A 20873-nucleotide genomic window follows, 5' to 3' on the forward strand; every position below is an offset into this window, starting at 1 on the left:
AGCCTTGTAAGAGAGAAGATTGGTTTTACAACTAGAAGAATGGGACATCAGTCTTGGAACACTTGTGTTATAATGTGAACAGTTCAAGCATGTAACACGTGTAAATTCATTTAAGGTTTTATGTCAAACATTGTTTGATATAAAATGATACAAGTATGGCTTAGCCACATAGCAGAGCCCTGTGTATCCCAATAAAAGGCATGGCTAGAACTTGGTAGAGGCTAACCTACAAGCCTATAATCTTCCAATTTCGAAACCAATTTTCTACTAAATGTTAAGGCCCCTTATTGATATACGTGACCGCATGCATTCACTTTGATTCTCATTTACATGTCTCAGTTAACTGAAAACTTATGACAAACTCTCCATTGAAAGCCAGTAATATCATGTGGAGACAAAGTAACTGTGGTGCATACCACATCAAAAGCAGAGGAAACTTGTCATTCCTCCTCATTCAAAGAAACTGTAGAAAGACAGGCCAAGGCAGTCTCTGCCAGTGGGAGTTGAGGAAGAGACAGAGTGACAGGGACAGCCAGGAGAACTCTAAGGGAGATCTTCTTCCTCGAGTAATGTGACGGATTGCAACCAAAAGGCAAAAAGGCATGGGGGGGTGGGTCTCAAAATTAATAGGCTGTACATACACAGGGGTCTGTTCATACCACATTACTGATAATACAGGGACATTTGATTGTGTCCAAATTGGGACAAACCTATGCTGTTTAATGTTTTTGAATTAGATATTATTAATGACATTTAGCAGCAGCTCTGTGAATCTTTACTGGCCAGTTATCAGTCTTCAGAAAACATAAGGAACTCTGACACTGATGGGAACTTTCTGGAACTATAGCAAGAGGATACTCAGTTAGTCCACAGAAATGCTAAGTCAGTCATCTTGGATCACAGCTCTAGAAGTCTAGACTTGTTTTTTTTCTTTTCAATCTTCAGTTTTAGTCATACACGTGTGGTATCACCTAAAAAATGTAGGTGAGTGACCTGGCTCTAAATATAGTGGCTGTCTAGGCAGGTCGGACACATTTTGTACTTATTAGCGATGAGCTAACTCAATGCTGACATGTTGAAGCCTGAGCTATTCTGGAGGAGAGAAGATGACTATCAAGAGTTACAGATCGACAGGGTTCAGCAGGCAAAAGCATGGACACCTAGAAAACTGACGATACCCATTGCTGTTTTTGATTTATGTTTCTAAGAATGCACAAGTTTGACTGGACCGGTCACTCAAAGGTTAAAATCGCCTGAACTTGATAAATGTGATGCTGCATCCCATGCATTACAACCAACACTGGCATTATCCTTAAAGATTTGAACAACTTAATTATCCTTTGAACTTAACATTTTCACATTTTCTTTTTCATTTATGGGGTGGGAGTGGTGGGGTGGTATTCAAATGTAAGTTTTACACTGCAAAATCTCTGCATATGTCCCTGCACATCAAACAAATAAGGGGAACTAGGGGCAGTTGCCAAAAAAGCACCGTATTATTTATTTATTTTTATAAAACAATTTTTGAGAATTGTCATTGTAAGAGGATGCACTGTGACTAACCATGAACAAAAAGCCAAGGGTTCACATGAAATCAGCCAACAAATTAAACCCAATTTGTATGACCCCCTAACACTTATGCTATGACAAATGTCAATTCTGACTTAAAGGAATTTCATGAGAGACATACCCCAGTGGTGTGTTTAGAAGTGAATATATGGACAACACTGGATGTGACTACATGTTTTAAAAATGCCATATTGTTTCAGGTTGCTGCTGTTAAAAGCAGCTATAAAACCAGATTTATGAGCAGTTTCTTTTCCATAGCAACATCATGCCCTCTTAGTGATTCCAAACAAACGCACCTGGGCAACAAACATCTCCACCTGATTCATCTAAAGTCATAGACACCAACACCTGTTTTCTTTACAGAACTGTAATCTGCAGACTTGGATAATAAATTTAAGTGAGAACTCTAAAGCCAGTTACAGATCAAGATCCATGCACTGGTGTGCTGATCTTACATTTTACACTTTATATTTAATAATAATAATAATAATAATAATAATAATAATAACAACAACAACAATAATAAAGCACGTTTAACTTTAAAGCATGTCCAGTATTACTGACTTATGTTTCAGGCGTGTATTCTTGTTATGTGGGACTTCTCATACATGTGCTCTCATATCCAATTTCAAATCAAGGTTACCACATGAGCATACTGTAAAAAAATATTAATTAATAAGAGACACAGCATTTGAGTTTGGGCTAATAAGGAATTTCAATAGCAAATCAACTTTACACAGAATTTAATCTGTGCCCAATTTATTGCTGTTAAATTAAAACCAATAACACAAAGAACACATAATACCTTAAGCAACCTCCTGCAACAAGCCATATCTAATTAGCAAAGAACTGACAGACATGAGAAAACACACATATACATTCAACACAAAACTCATGCATATTGCTTTAAGAGTACACGTACCTGCCTCCTTCTTGCTCCCTTTAGCTCCTTCTCTGTTCATTTTCAGTACAGCTTTAAACATGGTGCAACCTTTTTTGATATCCGCTCACTCTTGTTTTCTTAGTCACCCTGCGGACAAAGAAAAACACAAATTTAGTTTAGAATGAAGATGTAGCGCAATCAGCAAAGACTTGTTCAAAAGTTCTCAGATATAACTAAAGTGTGATGTGTTAAGAATATGGTTTTGTTGCTGCTGCTGCTAGTGATGATGATACTGTATTTTCTGTTAATTTCCTAGCATGAGGAATTCTGGGATATTTCTCACAGTTCCTCAGAATCTAGTTGGTGAGGTCTGGCAGACCAGCGTGGAAAGAATGCTCCAATATTTAGACAGAACAGCTCCACTCCACAATCTTGTTATGCCGGAAAACAAGCTGTCGGATTCTCAGCATTCCTCATCTAATTGATGCTGTGCGGCTGAACTTGAGCCTTTAAAGGCGACTTGTTATGACAATATTAACATATCTGTAAACTGTGCCCGCTCTTTCTCTGTATTAGCTCAAACAGATCAATTAAATGGGTCAAACACATTGAAAAATGTGCATTTATCATTCTAACGTGTTTGCTTTAGCAAGATGGTTGCTGCATCTAGATACTCAGCAAAACCTCCTGGTGTTGTGACGTATTGTGCTACCTTTCACACAAACCTTACATAGCTTAGTTTTAATTTAATTGTATTATACCAATAACAATTTCACAATACTGTATTGCACAAATAATTAAAGTAATACAGGCACACAGCCTGCTTATGTTGTTCTCACTTCTGTTTAATGCTTAGATATTACTGATGCTTAAACTCAGTGTGCATCTGAGTACTGCTGAAAGGTGTCAGGTGAAAGTCTGGACCTTGAGACCTTGCTGAACTCACACCAGGCCCTACTGCAGAATTTAACTTGCAGTTCTAGTACAAAAAAGCCAGCAGTCTCTCTGGAGACTTATTGATGTAGCTACACAGCAGCCCATGAGAGTCCATTCTGAGAGAAAACTGAAGGAGACGGACAGAAGCTCTTACTTAGTAAGCTCTGAAATCTTTAAAAACACGTCAAACCATTTTAAATCTCTCAGAAATTGCCATCTGTAATTACAGCAATTCAAATGTAAGATCAGATTGAGATGGTTTATGTGGACAAATTCAGGAGGTGCGTGGTTTTAACTGCACTCGCTTCACATGCAGACACAGAATGTAAAGTGCAAAAGTATTTTCCCCTCTTCAAACTCCACAATCCAAAATCCACAAGGCTAATAATACTAGTAATAATAATAATCAAAATAAAGCTTGTATCAAAGTTTGTTGTCAATGTGTAAACATTGTAGACATTCTGTACTGAGATGCAGAAAGACCATGCAACACTTTCAACAGCGCGCTCCTCACTTTCACACCTGTATGTGTAACAGACCCACCCAGAACCGTCTAAGAATGTTACCCTTACAAACCTACTGAACTGCTATGATGGCAAAAGCCCTGGTAATCTGAGACCAGTGTTTACCCTTCCAACACTTAAATAGGGATTTAATTACAGCAGCACTTCCCGAGGGCTGAGATACCCCAGCACTGCAGTTTTTTCATGCTCCAACACAAAAAAATTCGGTTCATAAAGAATTTAATAATTACATCATGTGGAGAGTCCAGTACAATACCAGCCAAAAGTTAGACACACCTGAGTATGTAAAAGAATCTAAAATACAAGATATTTCTGGTCACTGCATAAATTCATGTTATTTCACAGTTTGAAATCTTCAGTACTATTCTGAAATGTGAAAAGCAGCAATAAATAAATAAATAAATAAAAATAAGGGAAAGCCTTCTAAGTGTCACCAGACTGATACAGAGCAATAATGCTACTGAAATAACATTGCATGAATGGCAAAAGTCAGTCTAAATTAAACTTCAAATTAAACTATTAAACCTCAATACTATTGTACACCAACAATAGCTACTACAGTTTAGCCTTGTACTGTCAAAGCAACTTACTTATCAGAGTTTACAAAGAATACTGGTTTGCATGAGGTTTTTTTGGAGTTTGCCAGTCTAATGACATCAGTTCAATCTAACCAACTGCCAAACAAACAAAACGACAAACAAATAAATGGGAAAACACTTGTTTTCCCCATGTCCTACCAGATTGTCCTCTTGCCCATTCTAACTGAAGAAGGGCTGCAGAATTGAAACTGGCAGCTGAGACGCCTGCCTAAATAAAAGGCTGGCAGCTACTGAGACATAAGGAATTCCATCTCTACCTTGTAAAAAGAGACTGTCCAGTCTGCTTTGTGTCTTACAGAAACAGCTTAGGACAAGGCGTTGTAAAAGTACCCCCAACTGAGACAATGTTTGGCTGGATGAGCTCCTGGGGAGGAACAGAGAAGTAGGCAACAGTTTGTATAGAATAAAACAACTAAGCTATGTTAAATTCCCAAAATACCTTAAGGACTAGGTATTCAGAATAAATTTGAAAAGATCACTCATTTTGGTTTGGTTTCTGCATACGCTAAGCAATCTGAATGCCATCACAAAAAATCATTGTTTAACTGTAAACAAGCCTGTTTTTGATTGTATTGGCATGTTACCCATCTTTTATCTTTTCCATCAAATCCTATTTAGCACAAGAACAGAGAAGGACAGGAAATACCATGCATTCATACAGTATTGAAGAGCTCTGAGCCAAGAGCAGTTCCCATGGATAAAACTATTATACTCTGAAATCAGTGCGCATTTTACTTGTCACCCTAGAACAGCATAGCAAGTTTGATATAGAATTGATAGAATAGAAAACTACAATCAGTCAGCAAGTTCTCCGTAATATGTCATGAACAACACTCGCATAAATAAAATCACCTTGGTTGTGTTTCTTTTACTTGTTCCATGGTAAATAATGCAAAAATACACCTCTGCTTTTCTCAACTCCTGCACCCAGCTTCATTTCCATCCATTCTGTTGTTATGCTTACAGGATGGTAAAGTCAAACTCTTAAAAAGACAAAAATGTGAACCACATGGAGGCAATTACAGTACCACACATTCCAGTTTGCTCTTTGCTCTTTTTCCCTTTTGTCTTTCTCTCAGCCAGGTGAACAGCTACAGCCAAACCCTTATAACTTACAAATGCACATGATCATCAGAGTGTAAAGTATCTACAGGGATTTTGATATGTTATGGTAAATATGTAATATATTATTGGTAAAACAGATATACACACACACACACACACACACACATATATATATACATACATATACATACACACACACACACGCCTTAATTCTTCGTGGCTCACTTTCAACAAGGTGTCGGAAACATTCCTCAGAAAGTCTGTTTATTTATTTGAGTTACTGTTGCCTTTCTATCATCTCAAACCAGTCTGCCCATTGTCCTCTGACCTCTCACATCAACAAGGCATTTTTGTCCACAAAACTGCCGCTCACTGGATATTTTCTTTTTTTCGGACCATTCTCTGTAAACCCTAGAGATGGTTGTGTGTGAAAATCCCAGTAGATCAGCAGTTTCTGAAATACTCAGACCAGCCCGTCTGGCACCAACAACCATGCCACATTCAAAGTCAGTTAAATCACCTTTCTTCCCCCATTCTGATGCTCGGTCTGCACTTCAGCAAGTTGTCTCGACCACCTCTACATGCCTAGATGCATTAAGTTCTGGCCATGTGACTGGCTGATCAGCTATTTGTGTTAACAAGAAATTGAACAGTACCTAATAAAGTGGCCAGTGAGTGTGTGTGTGTAATAGTATATATATACAGCCATTAATGTCTAAATAGCTGGCAACACAAGTGAGTACACTTCACAGTGAACATGTCCAAAATGTGCCCAATTGTGTCGTTGTCCCTCTCTGGTGTCATGTCACTCATTAGAGTTACAAGGTTCCAGGTGTGAATCAAGAGCAGGGCTGTTACATTTGGTGTTTTGGGTACAACTTGCTCATACAGGCCACTGGATATTCAACATGGCACCTCATGGCAAAGAACTCTCTGTGGATGTGAGAAATAGAAGCCACAAATATGGCCTAGGCTATAAGAAGATTGCTAACACCCTGAAACTGAGCTATAGCACGGTGGCCAAGGTCATACAGTCATTTTGAAGGACAGGTTCCACTCCGAATAGGCCTCACCAGGGTCAACCAAAGAAGTTGAGTCCATGTGTTCACTGTCATATCCAGAGGTTGGCTTCAAAAATAGATGCATGACTGCTGCCAGCACTGCTGCAGAGGTTGAAGAAGAGGGAGTTCAGCCTGTCAGTGCTCAGACCATACACCGCACAATGCATCAACTCAAACTGTCCTGGCCATCAACCAAAATGGAAGCCTCTTCTGAAGCTGACGCACAAGAAAGCCCGCAAAGTGTTTGCTGAAGACAAGCAGTCCAAGAACATGGATTACCGGAACCATGTCCTGTGGTCTGACGAAACCAAAATAAACTTGTTTGGCTCAGATGGTGTCCAGCATGTGTGGTGGCTCCCTGGTGAAGAGTACCAAGACAACTGTCTCTTGACTACGGTCAAGCAGGGTGGTGGTAACATCATGGTCTGGAGCTGCATGAGTGCTGCCGGCACTGCGGTTCATTGAGGGAAACATGAATTCCAACATGTACTGTGACATTCTGAAGCAGAGGATGATCCCCTCCCTTCGGAAACTGCAGCTGATAGCAGTTTTCCAACATAATAATGACCCCAAACACACCTCCAAGATGACATCTGCCTTTCTGAAGGTAAAGGTGATGGACTGGCCAAGTATGTCTCCAGACCTAAACCCAGTTGAGCACCTGTGGGGCATCCTCAAGTGGAAGAAGGAGGAAGGTGCATGGTGTCTAACATCCAGCAGCTCCCTGATGTCATCATGGAGGAGTGGAAGAGGATTCCAGTAGCAACCTGTGCAGTTCTGGTGAATTCCATGCCCAAGAGGGTTAAGGCAGTGCTAGATAATATTGGTGGTCACACAAAATATTGACACTTTGAGCAAAATTTGGACATGTCCACTGTGAGGTGTACTCAATTGTGTTGCCAGCTATTTAGACATTAATGGCTGTGTGTTGAGTTATTTTCAGAGGGCAGTAAATGTGTACTGCTACACAAGCTGTATACTTTAAGTTATATCCAAGTTTCATTTCTATGGTGTGTGTGTGTGTGTGTGTGTGTGTGTGTGTGTGTGTGTGTGTGTATGTATATATATATATATATATATATATATATATATATATATATATATATATATATATATATATATATATACATACATACACACACACACACACACACACACACACACACATACATATAGACATACATATAGACACACACACACACACAGCAAGACAGCTGGTCTAACATCAGTGTCACTTGTTTTAATTTTAACAAATATGAGCACAGGAATACAAAGTTGTAATCATAACAAAAAATCATAACAGGAAAAAAGTTAACTTTTACCATAACTCAAAGGAATAGTTCAGCAAAAAAATCTATATTACACAATTTTCCACTTACCAGAGATGACTGGCAGAGACTGAACTGAAGTTATAAGTCTAATACTGCTAACAAAGCGCAAGTTATTCCTGTAAAAATACATCACTTAAACATTTTTCAACCCAGTCAAAATGCATCCAGGTCATTAAGTTTGCACAGACCTGTCAAATGCAGTGTAACTTTCACAGTATAACTTACTGTGAACTATAAAAAGGAAAAAAATGCAGACATGCACTTAGGACAACAAGGTCTCTTTTCACAAAGCCCTCAGTACAAGCTGGTGTTGTCTAAAATAGCTGCCTGAAGCAGTGAAATTTTGTTCATTTTTATAGCTCACAGTAAGTTAAATTGTGTTCTAAACCACATCTGCACGTCTGCACGACCTTAATGAAGAACTGAATGCAGTCTGAGCAGGTTGAGAGAAGTTCTGGGGATGTATTTTTACAGAAATAACACAGGCCATTTAGGTGACTACTGAGTTCTAGTGTTTGTTAGTAATGTTAGCCTCATGTCTTCAATCCTAAAATACAGAAACAACTATTTTTTAAAGTAAGATTTTATTGCAAGTAAGGCTTTTCCATTTCTATTTGTCCATTCTTCATAAATGTTTGGCACGTAAAAGGCAAAATTACAAATGTAAAAATTAAGGCACAAGTTTTCTGTTCAGACCATGACAAGATTAACTCTAGTTATCTGTGTTTTCATTAACAAATGAAAGCGCAGCAGATTTTATATGTGCAGCATTTGAGATGTACTGTCCATCCACAAGAATATAACAGAGATTGAGGGAGAGCAAGTCATGGAAGATGATTGTGCATCATTCTGTAAAGCCAAGTATATAAAGGCATGAGGTGAACAGCTTTATAGATTTAGAGGGAGAGCAAAAGTAATACATGCCTTGCTGCTTCCCTCAGCCACCTGATTCGACCCAGGAACCTAATTAAATCAACATGTGTCTCTCTTTCTGCACAAAGCAACTGTACAGACAGATCAGCATCACAAAAAATGATAAGGGCCAATGGAATGGGAAGTCCACTGAGCACTTCAAGAGAAAGGCTCCTCGGGAGAGAACCTCAAAGCAGATCAACATGCAGCCTAGCAGCCACAGAGAGGGTTTATCTCTCACATGCTGATAGAAGGATTGTTGCCTAACAGCCTCAACTGCCATCTGAGCTGTGTGCATTATCTGGCTGAAGGAGTGCCCTTGACTGCCCTCTCTCCATCAGAGGCTGGACTGAACTGCCATATCTTTCAGGACACACAATGAATTCAGGAAGTGAAAATTTGTATTTATTCAACAGTAGCATGGCCCCTCTGTACAGAGAATGGTCAGGGATGAAAGGTTGGCAAATCATAGAAACAGAGAGAGGTAAATGCATGCAATGTCTCAAATACTGTCCATACTACTACAACAAAACCCACTGAATAGTTCAGCCACTGTCCTGCTATCAGCACAACTGCACTTAAAGGAATTCAGTATCTGAACTTCTTAATTTGGAGGGGAATCAGAAGAAAACATCTGCTAAATTATTTTTGTGTTATAACTTTGCATTGAAAGGAGGAAAAAGACTTGAGCAACATAACAGACTATGTTAAGCTGCAATTTTTTAAGCTGGCACACATGATACACTATCACACTGTACACTTCACTGGAGTTACTACAAGGGCCACCTGCCTGCTAAAAAGGACAAAAAGGAGAGGTTATTGTGTTAAACTGGGCCATCGGTACCATGGTCACCCAAGGAGCCAGGGCAGGCAGATTAAGCTGATGTGGCACTGTTTAGATGATAGCCTCCAGCTTGTACGATCCACACATTCAGCTGTCAACGACCAGCAAGTCTTTGTGAATGTGCGTTCAGAGCTCTAACAACAGGGGAACAAGCAAACTTTAACTTGGCTTCTCAAGTCCAGATTTCCTTATTTACTCTCTCCCTCGTCTAACCGCTGCTTCTTTTCATCAGCCCATTCTACATGAATGATTCTTCAGAATCTGCTCGTCATGTTGTCATGGCGACCACGGAACTCAACACCAGGCTTGTGACCTTTTCCGTGCTGAAAGCTGGCCGTTTTTAAGCAGCAGTGAGAAAATTATGAAGGCCTTGCACCATTAAGAAAGTGCCAGACTAATTCAGAAATTTTGTTGAATACAGATGACCCAAATGAATGAGAGGCAATTTAATGGACAGAATTAAAGTGTCCTTCCATAAGAAATAGCTCCGACCAGATAACAGGTGACTGCAAAAGAGAAGGAATTCTTCACCGTGAAACAGGAAACGAGCAACCACAAAGTAGCAAAACCCTGCTGTATAAGCATTTCACTGTATGTTATACTGTGTATGGTTGTGTGCGTGATCAACAAAGCTTGATTTAATTTAATATGCAGCATACATATGAAAAGAAATAAATGTCATGTTAGCAGTCGTATTTGTATGAAACCATTTAAAATTGAAGTGTTGTTTAAGAAAGCAGGAAAAAGGTTAAGACCAGTTGAACATGTTGAAGGTAAACTCCAGGAAGCATCAGTGACAATCAACTGAATTAAATTCCATTTCATCAGGAAAACCAGATGGCATTTCGTGCATTGCCTTAAACCCTAAAACCAGTTTTGAACGACACAAAAAGACAAAAACAAAGAGACACATTTAGAAACTCACACACACACACACAAACAAATACATATACGTTTATATATATATATATATATATATATATATATATATATATATATATATTTATATACACACATATACATACATACATACATACATACATATAAATATATATACATACATACATACATATATACATACATACATATATACATATACATACATACATATATACATACATATACATACATACATATATACATACATACATACATACATATATACATATATATATATATATATATATATATATATATAATTTATTGATACACACACACACACACACATAACTGATAACTAAATAACTCCCATCATGTTTACACCATCAGTAGGATCCTCATGAAAAAGAGTCATTAATACAGACGTCATTGTCCGTAAGACTCTGCTAGGTGTGATGCTCTACGGTCCCACAAAGCTGTTCTGGAAAAAAAATTATTATGACAGTAATAATGATAACACTATGATAGTAATAATAATAATAATAATAATAACCTTGTTGCTTTTAGTAGGAGACTGTGAGCAATCTCGGGGGCAAGACATACATTTTAAGGAAGCTACATGGCCACAGTCAGCACTCTTCCACTATTTAGCTTTAATGCTATGGACACTGCCAGTATGAACAAACTGTTTAAATTAAATGAAAAGAGCGAAAACCAAAGGCTGAAGGACTAAGTGATTTGGCATGACAGAAGCTTAATTTGTACTGGCCAATCATGCGAACACAACACAACCAATAATGGATCATTGAAAGAGAGCATGACCAATCACAAGATAGATCAATAATGTTGTGAGTAACCTGGCTATTCTTTGTCCCCAAGGTAAGCTGTAAGATGGGTGACATTTTGGAAGGTAACCATGTAACTCTTACACTTTTATCCCATGATAAGGGTGTCTTACTTACGGTAAGAGTTAACTCTGGGTAAGAGCAGCTTTGAAACACAATGAAAACCATTGCTGTGAAATAAGAAGGAGACGGAGAAGTTATAACTGAAGACTTTTGATGGCCTTGATGAGGTGAGTGATGTCCTTCATGTCTACTCAGAGGAACTACAGCCTCCTATATACTACAGGCTTGCTCAGTTGCTCACTTTTTTGTATGAAGGATTGGAGGCCAATCCTTTGTGGTTCAACTTTCCTTTCAAATTAGACATGGTTTTGAATAGACCACAGACAACTCAGAAACATTAAAGAGAGGCTCAACATCATAACATTCTGTTTGATTTCTCACTCTTCTCTCCGAACTCTGTGATGTCATGCTGACACCAGCAAGTTCAGATAAAACCAGCAACATGACTCAAAAAAGGGTCCACATCCTTTCTCCATCTTTCAGCGAAAAACTGAATAATGATCCTCCTCCAAATCATCCATCCAACTCAAATAAATATTCAAGAGAATGACAGTTTTAATCTCCACACTAGTCAGCTAAAACAATTAGCCTACTGAAACAACTGCAGTTGAAAACAAAGCACTTTATGCTTTAGGGATACCCAGTCCCACTCCAGTGTTTCTGGGAGACAGTAAACAGAATTGAGGCTAATGGTTTTTGAAGAGCATATTTATCAACAAGCTCCTAATTGTTATCCAAAAGGCCTATGGCCATATTTGGTAACTGAGTGAATCAAACAGATTCACTCAGTTACCAAACAGGGAGAATTGGGTCACATAAACTGGCATGTAGCCTATTGACTCTAAACTACAATCTGCTGTACAAGTGTAGCCATTGCCTATTAAACAAGCCAATGATTTGTAAAAATAAATGGTTACTTGAAAAAGTGTAATTGCAACATCTGTCAACCATATATAGCAAACAGAGTATAAGAAAGGAGCTAAAACAACAGTTCTGTTGAAAGGGGTAGTTTTCCCTGTACCAGTGACTCAGATGGATCTGAGTTCAGACATGTTTCCCTAGCCAACCTTTTCTCTGAATTTACTGTTGCACCTAAGGCAGTGGAAACAGACTCAACCTGACATGACAGAACAGTCTTACTCCAACACAAACACTGGCAGACAATACTGAAGTCAACCTCTCCACAGCAAGAAAAGTTTGTGATCTAAATAAAGTAGAAGAAAAAAATGAAGACTTTAATTTGGTTCTTCCTTCTAACAAATTAGAAAATTTGTAAAAATGCTCATGACCTGACTCTTTTAAACACTAAAATCATATGCAGTAAGCCTACATGTGCAGGTTAACAGGGGATTCCTGATATTTGATTAGTGTCAAACATTAACAGGTCTAGTAGAAATCCTTCTAGCTTTTTCTCGCTATAGAGTACAGTCCATTATCCACTCCCAACACTGTCCTTTAACCTTCTGGACGGCCTCAGGCAAGCTTCTGTTTACATCACCTAACCATGTTACCTTCAGTAGAGTAGACTGTTAAGAGAAAACATCCTAAATTCTTTAATGAGTGATGGAACTCTATAGCTTGATCCACAAGGCTGAAGTGTTAATGAATTAACCCACAGCACTGATCTCAACTGATAAACAAACCACATCATGGACAGCCAAAATATAACACTGCATGGGAACAGCTTCACAGGTCAAGAGCTATGACTAATAGAATGTCAGCTTCAATGATCAACTTTCTAAAAGAAACATAAGACTTCAGATGTGGAGCATGACTGGTAACTAGCCCATCTAACATCATCCACTTGGATTCCTTTCAAACATGACATAAAATTTCCTAAAGGTCTTGATTGTAAAGCTTGCTAACACACTGAAGGCATTTACGTCCTGGTTAATTGGAGCTTTAAATTTTATACAAAACTGCTAGGCTTCATTAACACACACCACCACCTACAACTCCCAACATGCATGCATACACACACATGCACAAACACATATACACAGTAAACTAAGTAAAGCAGAAATACAGAGATAGGCAAGAAAACACAATCTAATAAAACTTGCAATTCTTTCATAGATTAGATAGTCTACTGTCATACGATCAGCAGTCTGATTCTTACTTTACTTACTTTATTCATGATCACTTGTGCTATAATTCTTTACCAAAATGTTTTCTCCACACCAACAAAATAAACTTGGCTTCTGCCAGTGCATGACAGAGTGTGTCCTATTAACAATAGCAGCAGAATGTTTAGGCAAAACTAGACTACTGTGATTAAATATCAGCATTTTATTAATTTTACTGCATTTGTAACTATACAAAACCAACTATTAGATTTTTTTTCCCATAATGGATGAATCAGAGATTTTCTAACATAAAGAGAGAGGACAGGCCTCTGCTGTTTGGCACTAGGGCTCAGCCAATCAAATCACACCTCGCAAGTTGTGATTTAGAGACAACAAGTTGTTATTTGAGACATTTGAGACGAGTTGGAAAAGCTCTTACAAATTTTATGTTAGTTCCTTTCAGCATCAGAAATAATGTCAACCTCTTGTCTCTCACCACTTGTACCAATGGATGCTGTCTCTCCCTGTTATCTGCATCAGATGACATATACATGAAAAATCAAATCGGTATCTGTCCACAATTTCTATATCCGTGCATCCCTAGTTAACACATTCCATCAATGACACCAAGTACCAAAAGAGTGTGTTTTCTATAACAAATAATGATATTCTACTGCATTTTGACAGGCTATGACGTTTTACTCAACACACTAACCTGCAGACAGCTGGCTTGACATCCAAAAGCAAATATCTAACCAAACCACACAAGAAACACTTTCACTACTGTGCAGAGTTACTACTGTGAGCTTCATACTTTTGATAAAAATAGCTTAATAGCATTTGGAGCCTAATGATATTACAGGAAAATATTACTAATAAGGTGGCAGTAATAAGATACATTTATTTTTAATTACAATAAACTGTAAATTAGTCCACACTAAGACAATGCAGCTTCTGTCAGCTTTCACAACATTTGCTGGCCAAGTTCCCACAGCAAGTTCACTAACTGCAATTCTTTAATGAATGAGCAATGTTTAGGCCATATGTAATCTACAAAACACTCAGCAGGAGAATAACAGGTCATGTCAATTGTATTTACCCAGGCATGCTTAACTAGAAGATTCAGCACTACTGCAAGTGTTCAGAAGATTAGTTTGATGTGCTGTGACAGCATTAGTGAGCATCGCCAACCACTCATTTGAAGGGGCTCAGCTGGCACGACATAGAGCGTGGCTTTTGTTTTGAACACAGCACACTCTCTAGCCACAACCACAGGCTGTGTTATTAAACATGCAGTTCTCAACAGGCCACCAGAGTTACTGAGACAACCGAGGCATCGTAAAACCGTCTCCACCATGATCTGTGAGCCCATTGACAAATATAAACCCCATTTATTGTTACTGCTAAATGAGCTAAAAAGGGTAAACATTAAGACTTTGTTTCATTTATGTGACTATTCTGGACCGCTTTAGTCAGCATAATGCTGCTGGTGAACTGCAAAAATGCAGTATTTGTTTTAGTGTTTGTTTAGTGTAATTTAAGCCCCTCATGAATGGCTGAAAAAGCATAACTTCCTATCCCTAAAGCATATATTTTTTTGAAAATCTGAAAAACATAAGCACAGTAAAGCACATCACATAGAAGCTAAAACAGATTGTAAATGACTCAGCTGATCAGTATATCTTGATATAGTCCTCACAAAACAGTCTATAAGGATTTAACAAGACCAATCAGCCACACAATGGCCATATTGTGGAGACATGAGCTGAAGCTGCCCATAGCTGTAGGGTCAATGCCCCTGTTGCGCTCCTTCAAAAATCAACAGTGTATGCTCAGTGCCACCACCTGTTATTTGCCAGCTGGCCATGGGAATCAGTGCTTCTCGCTATGACTGCAGACTCTGTTGCCTATATAGAGGAAAAAAAGTCCAAACTCAGATGATTACCCACTCTCATGAGACAAGACTGAATCATCGCGTAGCATCTCCGTTGTGAAATTTCCAATGATGTCTGCCCCTTGGCAAAGAAACACTGCATATGATTTTCAAAACAATAGTATCAGTATAACTAGAACAACCACTAACTTCACCACCACAACATGTGTCTATATATAAAGACACCACAAATGGCATTTGCATCAAAGCAGTGTATTACCATAAACTCAAAAGATCAAAGACCAAAATGAGAAACGTGCTTAACCCCATCCCAAGAAATTGTAAACGAAAAAAGTCTAAATGGCCATTTTTCTCTTAGTAAGATAGAGAGGTGTAGTGACACACAAATCTGGAGGTTAAATATATTTTTTGATTCTGACATCAAGGCTCGATTAGATTTTTTGTTTTAAAAGTTTGAGTCTGCAGATCATAAAAGAAAAAATGTGCAACTGAGCTATGAATAATACAAAAACAGATAGGATGCACCTACTTACAAACTTTGAATTACTTCATATGACACCATATATCACGTCTCCATTTTCAGCCTCCAACAAGTGGAATATCAAAATTAGGACCATCAAAACACACTTAGGCTAATCTAAACTGAGCCTAAGCAGTTTCCTGGTTTCCAGGAGGGAACTTTTGAAGAAAGGGGGGCATCTATACTTCGTTACGCTTCTCTTTTTTGATTTTGCGATATTGTGCTTACTACACCTTTAGTAACTGACATTTCTTTGTAAAGAGAAGTGCCTTGAGTCAATACAACACGCATAACCAAGCCTAATGACTCAGCTCCATGTGGGAAGGATTCACTGGGCTGGGTCAATCCTCCAGACAGCTACTGTAGAAGTCTGAACTCGATCTCTGAGCTCTGCTCGGCACATTTGGAGCGTGGCCTCTCCAACCTCTCCCACGAATCCCGCTCACATTTGAAACACTCAGGCTCTCTGCGAGCTCGAGGGCGACTACAGACCAGTCAATACTCCAGAATCTGCAGTTTCGTGTTGAGTAAAAGGCTCAGGAACAATATAATTCTGTCATATTTACGTTAAGCTCCGAAAGCAAACACCCGAAGAAATCAATGAGTGCAGATTTCAGTAAGGTCTGAAGCAGCAAGGGATGGCCTTAAAATAACACAAGAACAACTCCACATCACTAAAAACGAAGTACTGCGCATTCAGAAAAAACTATAACGCTAGGTTAGCTAACCCAAGCCTGCTAGGTTACTTGCTAGTTATATGTGAAGAGTTCCCACCGGGAGAGAAAGAGAGCGAGCCTGATAACAAACAACGACCCCCCCTCCTCAACTCCAACTGTCAGCGAGAAAGTTTGCTAACTAACAAACCAAAGTTTAGATACACAGCAAAGGTTGATAAACAAAGGATTAACTCATATAAATGACAGCGTTACTAGACCGAGAGCAGCACGTTTTTGTTACGGACATGTCCCGACGCATTCCCGTGGCTCTGGCTAGCGCTAGCGACGGTTAGGAAGCTCTTCACATTATAAAATGAACGACACAAAACTTCATCATTAGCGCGTTTTATCTAACACTGCCTTCGTCATTCAAGAAGCCTTATAAACGAATAGGAACGGTGTGGGGAAAACTCGCATTAAACACGCGTTAACTCCGCTCAAAATGTTGAAGAAATACCTGTTTTTGTCATGAATTCTCCGGCAGAAAAGTTTTCCAGCGCTTATCTCTCCACATGAGTCCTCCAGAGGAACGCGCGGGGCTCCTCCCTCTCCGCGCGAGCTCCATGAGGTCATCGGGAAGAGCGCGATGGGAGCAGCCAAACCCAAACACACTGACCCTGAGGCTGGACCCTGAGTTACTGTACACCCACCAGGTCCAAATGTACGGAAACAAACACGGGATAGAATAGAATAGAATAGAATAGAATGGGGCTTAACGCCCCACTCCAATGAGCTTTTGCAGCAATATGAATTACACTATATGTCCAAAAATGTGTAGACACCTGCTCATTCATTCAACGTTTCTTCTGAAATCAAAGGCATTCATAGAGATTAATACCATTTGCTGCCTCTACTCCTCTTTCAGGAAGGATGTCGGAACGCTGCTGTGAGGATTCGATTGCATTCACACACACGCATTAATGAGGTCAGATACTGACGTTGGATGATATCCTAGATCACAAACGGCGCTCCAGCTCCCAAGGTTTTTTGATGGAGCTCCACCTCTCCAGAGAATGCGGTTCAACATCCACAACCCAGTGCTGGGGGGCTTATACCCCTTTAGCTGACGTTTAGTATTGAGCTAATGTGTGGCTACTCAAGACAGTCCTATTTTACTTTTTTTGCAGTGCTTTTTAAAGATATTATGCAAGCCGTTTCAGAGAAATTAGCTTTGAAAAGGTGTCCGGGTGCATATCATATGCCTTTTGTGTGGGACTTATGAACAAAATGAATGAATGAAATTCAAATTATTTCATTTTTACATTCAAATGGAATTTAAATATAATGAACTGATTAGAAAGTTTCCCAAAATGCACAAGGAGACATATAATTACTCATAAGTCTAATTTAAAACAGGTATACAATATAATCAACTATAACTACCTAAACAAACCAAAATATTATCAGCACACACACTTTTCATGATTCACTCATAACACTGGATTTCAAAGATGTGTCCTTATAAAATATCAATCTCACTGCAAATGCTTCATAAATACAAAGGCCCTGTCTTTCATTAAAATTTAAAACCTCTTCCAACACGGTCAGAGCATATATGTAGTTATTTATGCACTATACATGAGTTATTTATGCACATGCTAGATGCACCTAAGGGGAAGACACTTGTACGAGGCACTGCACTCTTGTAAGTGACTTTATGGCTGGATGTATTTATTGCACGGAGCCTTTAATGTAGTTTGACCTTTGCAGTTATAGAGTCAGCCCAGTGCACTGTGCTGTGCTCCTGCAGGGAGTGTCCTGTGGTAGTTTAATCACAGACTTTATCATAGAACCAGAGCCTAACAGCAGATGTCCTGCACATGTCTGCAATAAGTAGATGTAGTCATTACAAATCAAAGTGAACCTAACGTGCTTTAATGGTGTGTCTGAGGGAGAGAGCTAGAGAGAAAGAGGAGGAGGAGGAAGAATGCCTTCAGTAATGTCAATAGTGACACCACATGGATGAGAACGTGCATTACATGTATACATGTATTTAGTTCTTCATGTGAAACATGCATTTAATATCCTAAAGTATCCTGACACCCCTTCTTATTAGTGCATTTTGCTACTTTAAAGCATGCCAATTGCTGACATAATAGCATACACATGACTTATATCTCCAAAGAAAAGCCCTGCTTATAGAATGGGCCGTGCTAGAGCAGCTGTACCTGAGCCTAAAGTTACCATGCCCAATGCCAAGCATCTTCTCAAGGGTAAATGTCCTCACTTTTGGGATGACTTGGAGTGGTGTGTGTGATCCAGAACTAATCACCCAACATCAGTGCCTGATCTCACTCATGCTCTAATGGCTGAATGCTATCAAATCCTAACAGCAATGTTCCAACATCTAGTGTAAAGCCTTCTCAGAATAGTAGCAGCGTTACTGCAGTAAAGGGGGCTAACTATAGTGTAATGTGGATGCTCTTTTCTAAGGGATTACATAAATCACAGGCATATTTGGAGACGTAGGTCTTAACCTACACTATAAAAAATGTTTAGTGCAATCAACCAGTGGTTACCACCAGTTTTATTCAAGTCAAATAAGTACTACGTTTAAAGCAAAGCAAAGAAAAATAGTAGCTCAGATGATCAATGCAATATTTCTTACCAATCTACATACTACAGTTATTTAAAAGTAGCCTTTTCTGTGTAAATAACTCTTTCTTGGATATTTACCTTTCAAGATTTTTTCAATATGAAATTGCAGTCTATTTAATGGTTTATGGGCAGCTGCGCTTGCTGTGTTTGCTAAGCAGACTCAATATTACAAACACCTGCAGCAATACAGCAAAAGTCTCCAGTGCTACGACACACTCACAAACAAAAGGAAGTTGACTCCATGTTAAAGAATTACTGCAAAGTGGTAAATGTTGGTGTGGTAATCCTGTGGTGTGATTAATTACAGGGCCTCAGTGCCTACAAACACACACTTACACACACCTGTTAAGTTACCAGCTGCACAGAAACACTGTGGCGGGTTTCATGGCCATCTCTGCAGTTTGTCTTGAACATGGTTATTTTATCCAGCTCACAGTGCGCTGCGCTGGTCTACAGCTGGTGACTGGGAATGATTAGCTATGTGAGTGAATTTCTGTTGAGCAAAGTTTAACCACTGTTACATGTGCACACATGTTGATCTAAGAAGGTCTGCATGGTCTGTGCGAAAGACACTGTTTTGATGAGATGTTAATTTCTGGGTTGTGGAATGTCTGGCACTCGTCCACTATAACGTTCAGACTGAAATGGATTGGTCAGGAATGAGATGATTAAGTCGTGGCCATGACTTAGTAAGGCATGAGAACGAGATCACGGCTTACTAAGTTGTGGCCACGCATTAGGATCTCATTCCAACGCATTACTAAGTCATGGCCACAACTTGATCATCTCATTCCCATGCCTTACTAAGATGTGGCCACACATTATTTTATTCATAGAGGATGTCACCAGTGAGGCTCCGTAGATACTAGAACAGCACAGTTATTCAGTCATAAAACAGCATTATGTTTTTAGGTTTTTTAGAAGTAGTTGTTCCAACTGTCTGCAACGGAGAAGTTTGAACACTCCCACACTCGTAGTCAAATTCCACGTTTTGTCGATTTTCTATGTAAAACTGATTTTAACATATTGGTGGGGGGCTAAAATTTGGCCTGTGCAAAATGGGTACATTTTTCATGTGTTATTTTCATTCATTCAATATGTTGCCATATGCTATATTTAATTGTGATCTCTATAGAGGGAGTAAATAAACAGCAGTGTGCAGAAGTATATTCTCTGCAGAGGATGTGTTGAATTATTTTCACTTACAAAATCAGCAACAGAGTAATTTGACCAGTCGTATGTTTTGCATATGACTGTGTACTGGATCTGCCTATTCAATGAGAACTAAATACATTACATTGTTTTCAAACAGCACAAACATTTTCATATGACTGTTCTAGAAGCGCAATTCCGCTAAAATCCACTAGATGGCGGAGGCGTGTAGGCGCTCAGGCGGCTCCGCAGGAAAAAGCTGGGAAAGCGGCGGTGTCTGGGTCAGAGCCTGCTAGCGTCGCCTTTTCTGTTCGCAACATAAATATATAATTTTAGGATGTAAATGCACAGAAACTTATTATATGTTAACTGAGACATATATGATTTAAGTACCCGTTGTGCTATAAGCAATAATG

At 39.0% G+C, this 20873-nt stretch overlaps 1 protein-coding gene across 3 annotated transcripts in view; it reads right to left on the reverse strand.

The window, feature by feature from the left end:
* tanc1b (tetratricopeptide repeat, ankyrin repeat and coiled-coil containing 1b) overlaps positions 1–17303 on the reverse strand; it is a 153462-nt gene extending 136159 nt beyond the window's left edge. For all 3 annotated transcript variants that reach the window (XM_017692273.2, XM_017692271.2, XM_017692272.2), the window contains exons 1-2: positions 17165–17303; positions 2492–2599 (exon numbers count right to left, since the gene is read on the reverse strand). In XM_017692273.2, the coding sequence (XP_017547762.1) occupies positions 2492–2552 (61 nt within the window). In that variant the 5' untranslated portion in view covers positions 2553–2599; positions 17165–17303. The remainder of the gene's footprint in view (positions 1–2491; positions 2600–17164) is intronic.
* Positions 17304–20873: the final 3570 nt, after the last annotated feature.

The sequence above is a fragment of the Pygocentrus nattereri genome, chromosome 6 (genome assembly GCF_015220715.1).
Source record: "Pygocentrus nattereri isolate fPygNat1 chromosome 6, fPygNat1.pri, whole genome shotgun sequence".
Classification (NCBI taxonomy): Eukaryota; Metazoa; Chordata; class Actinopteri; order Characiformes; family Serrasalmidae; genus Pygocentrus; species Pygocentrus nattereri.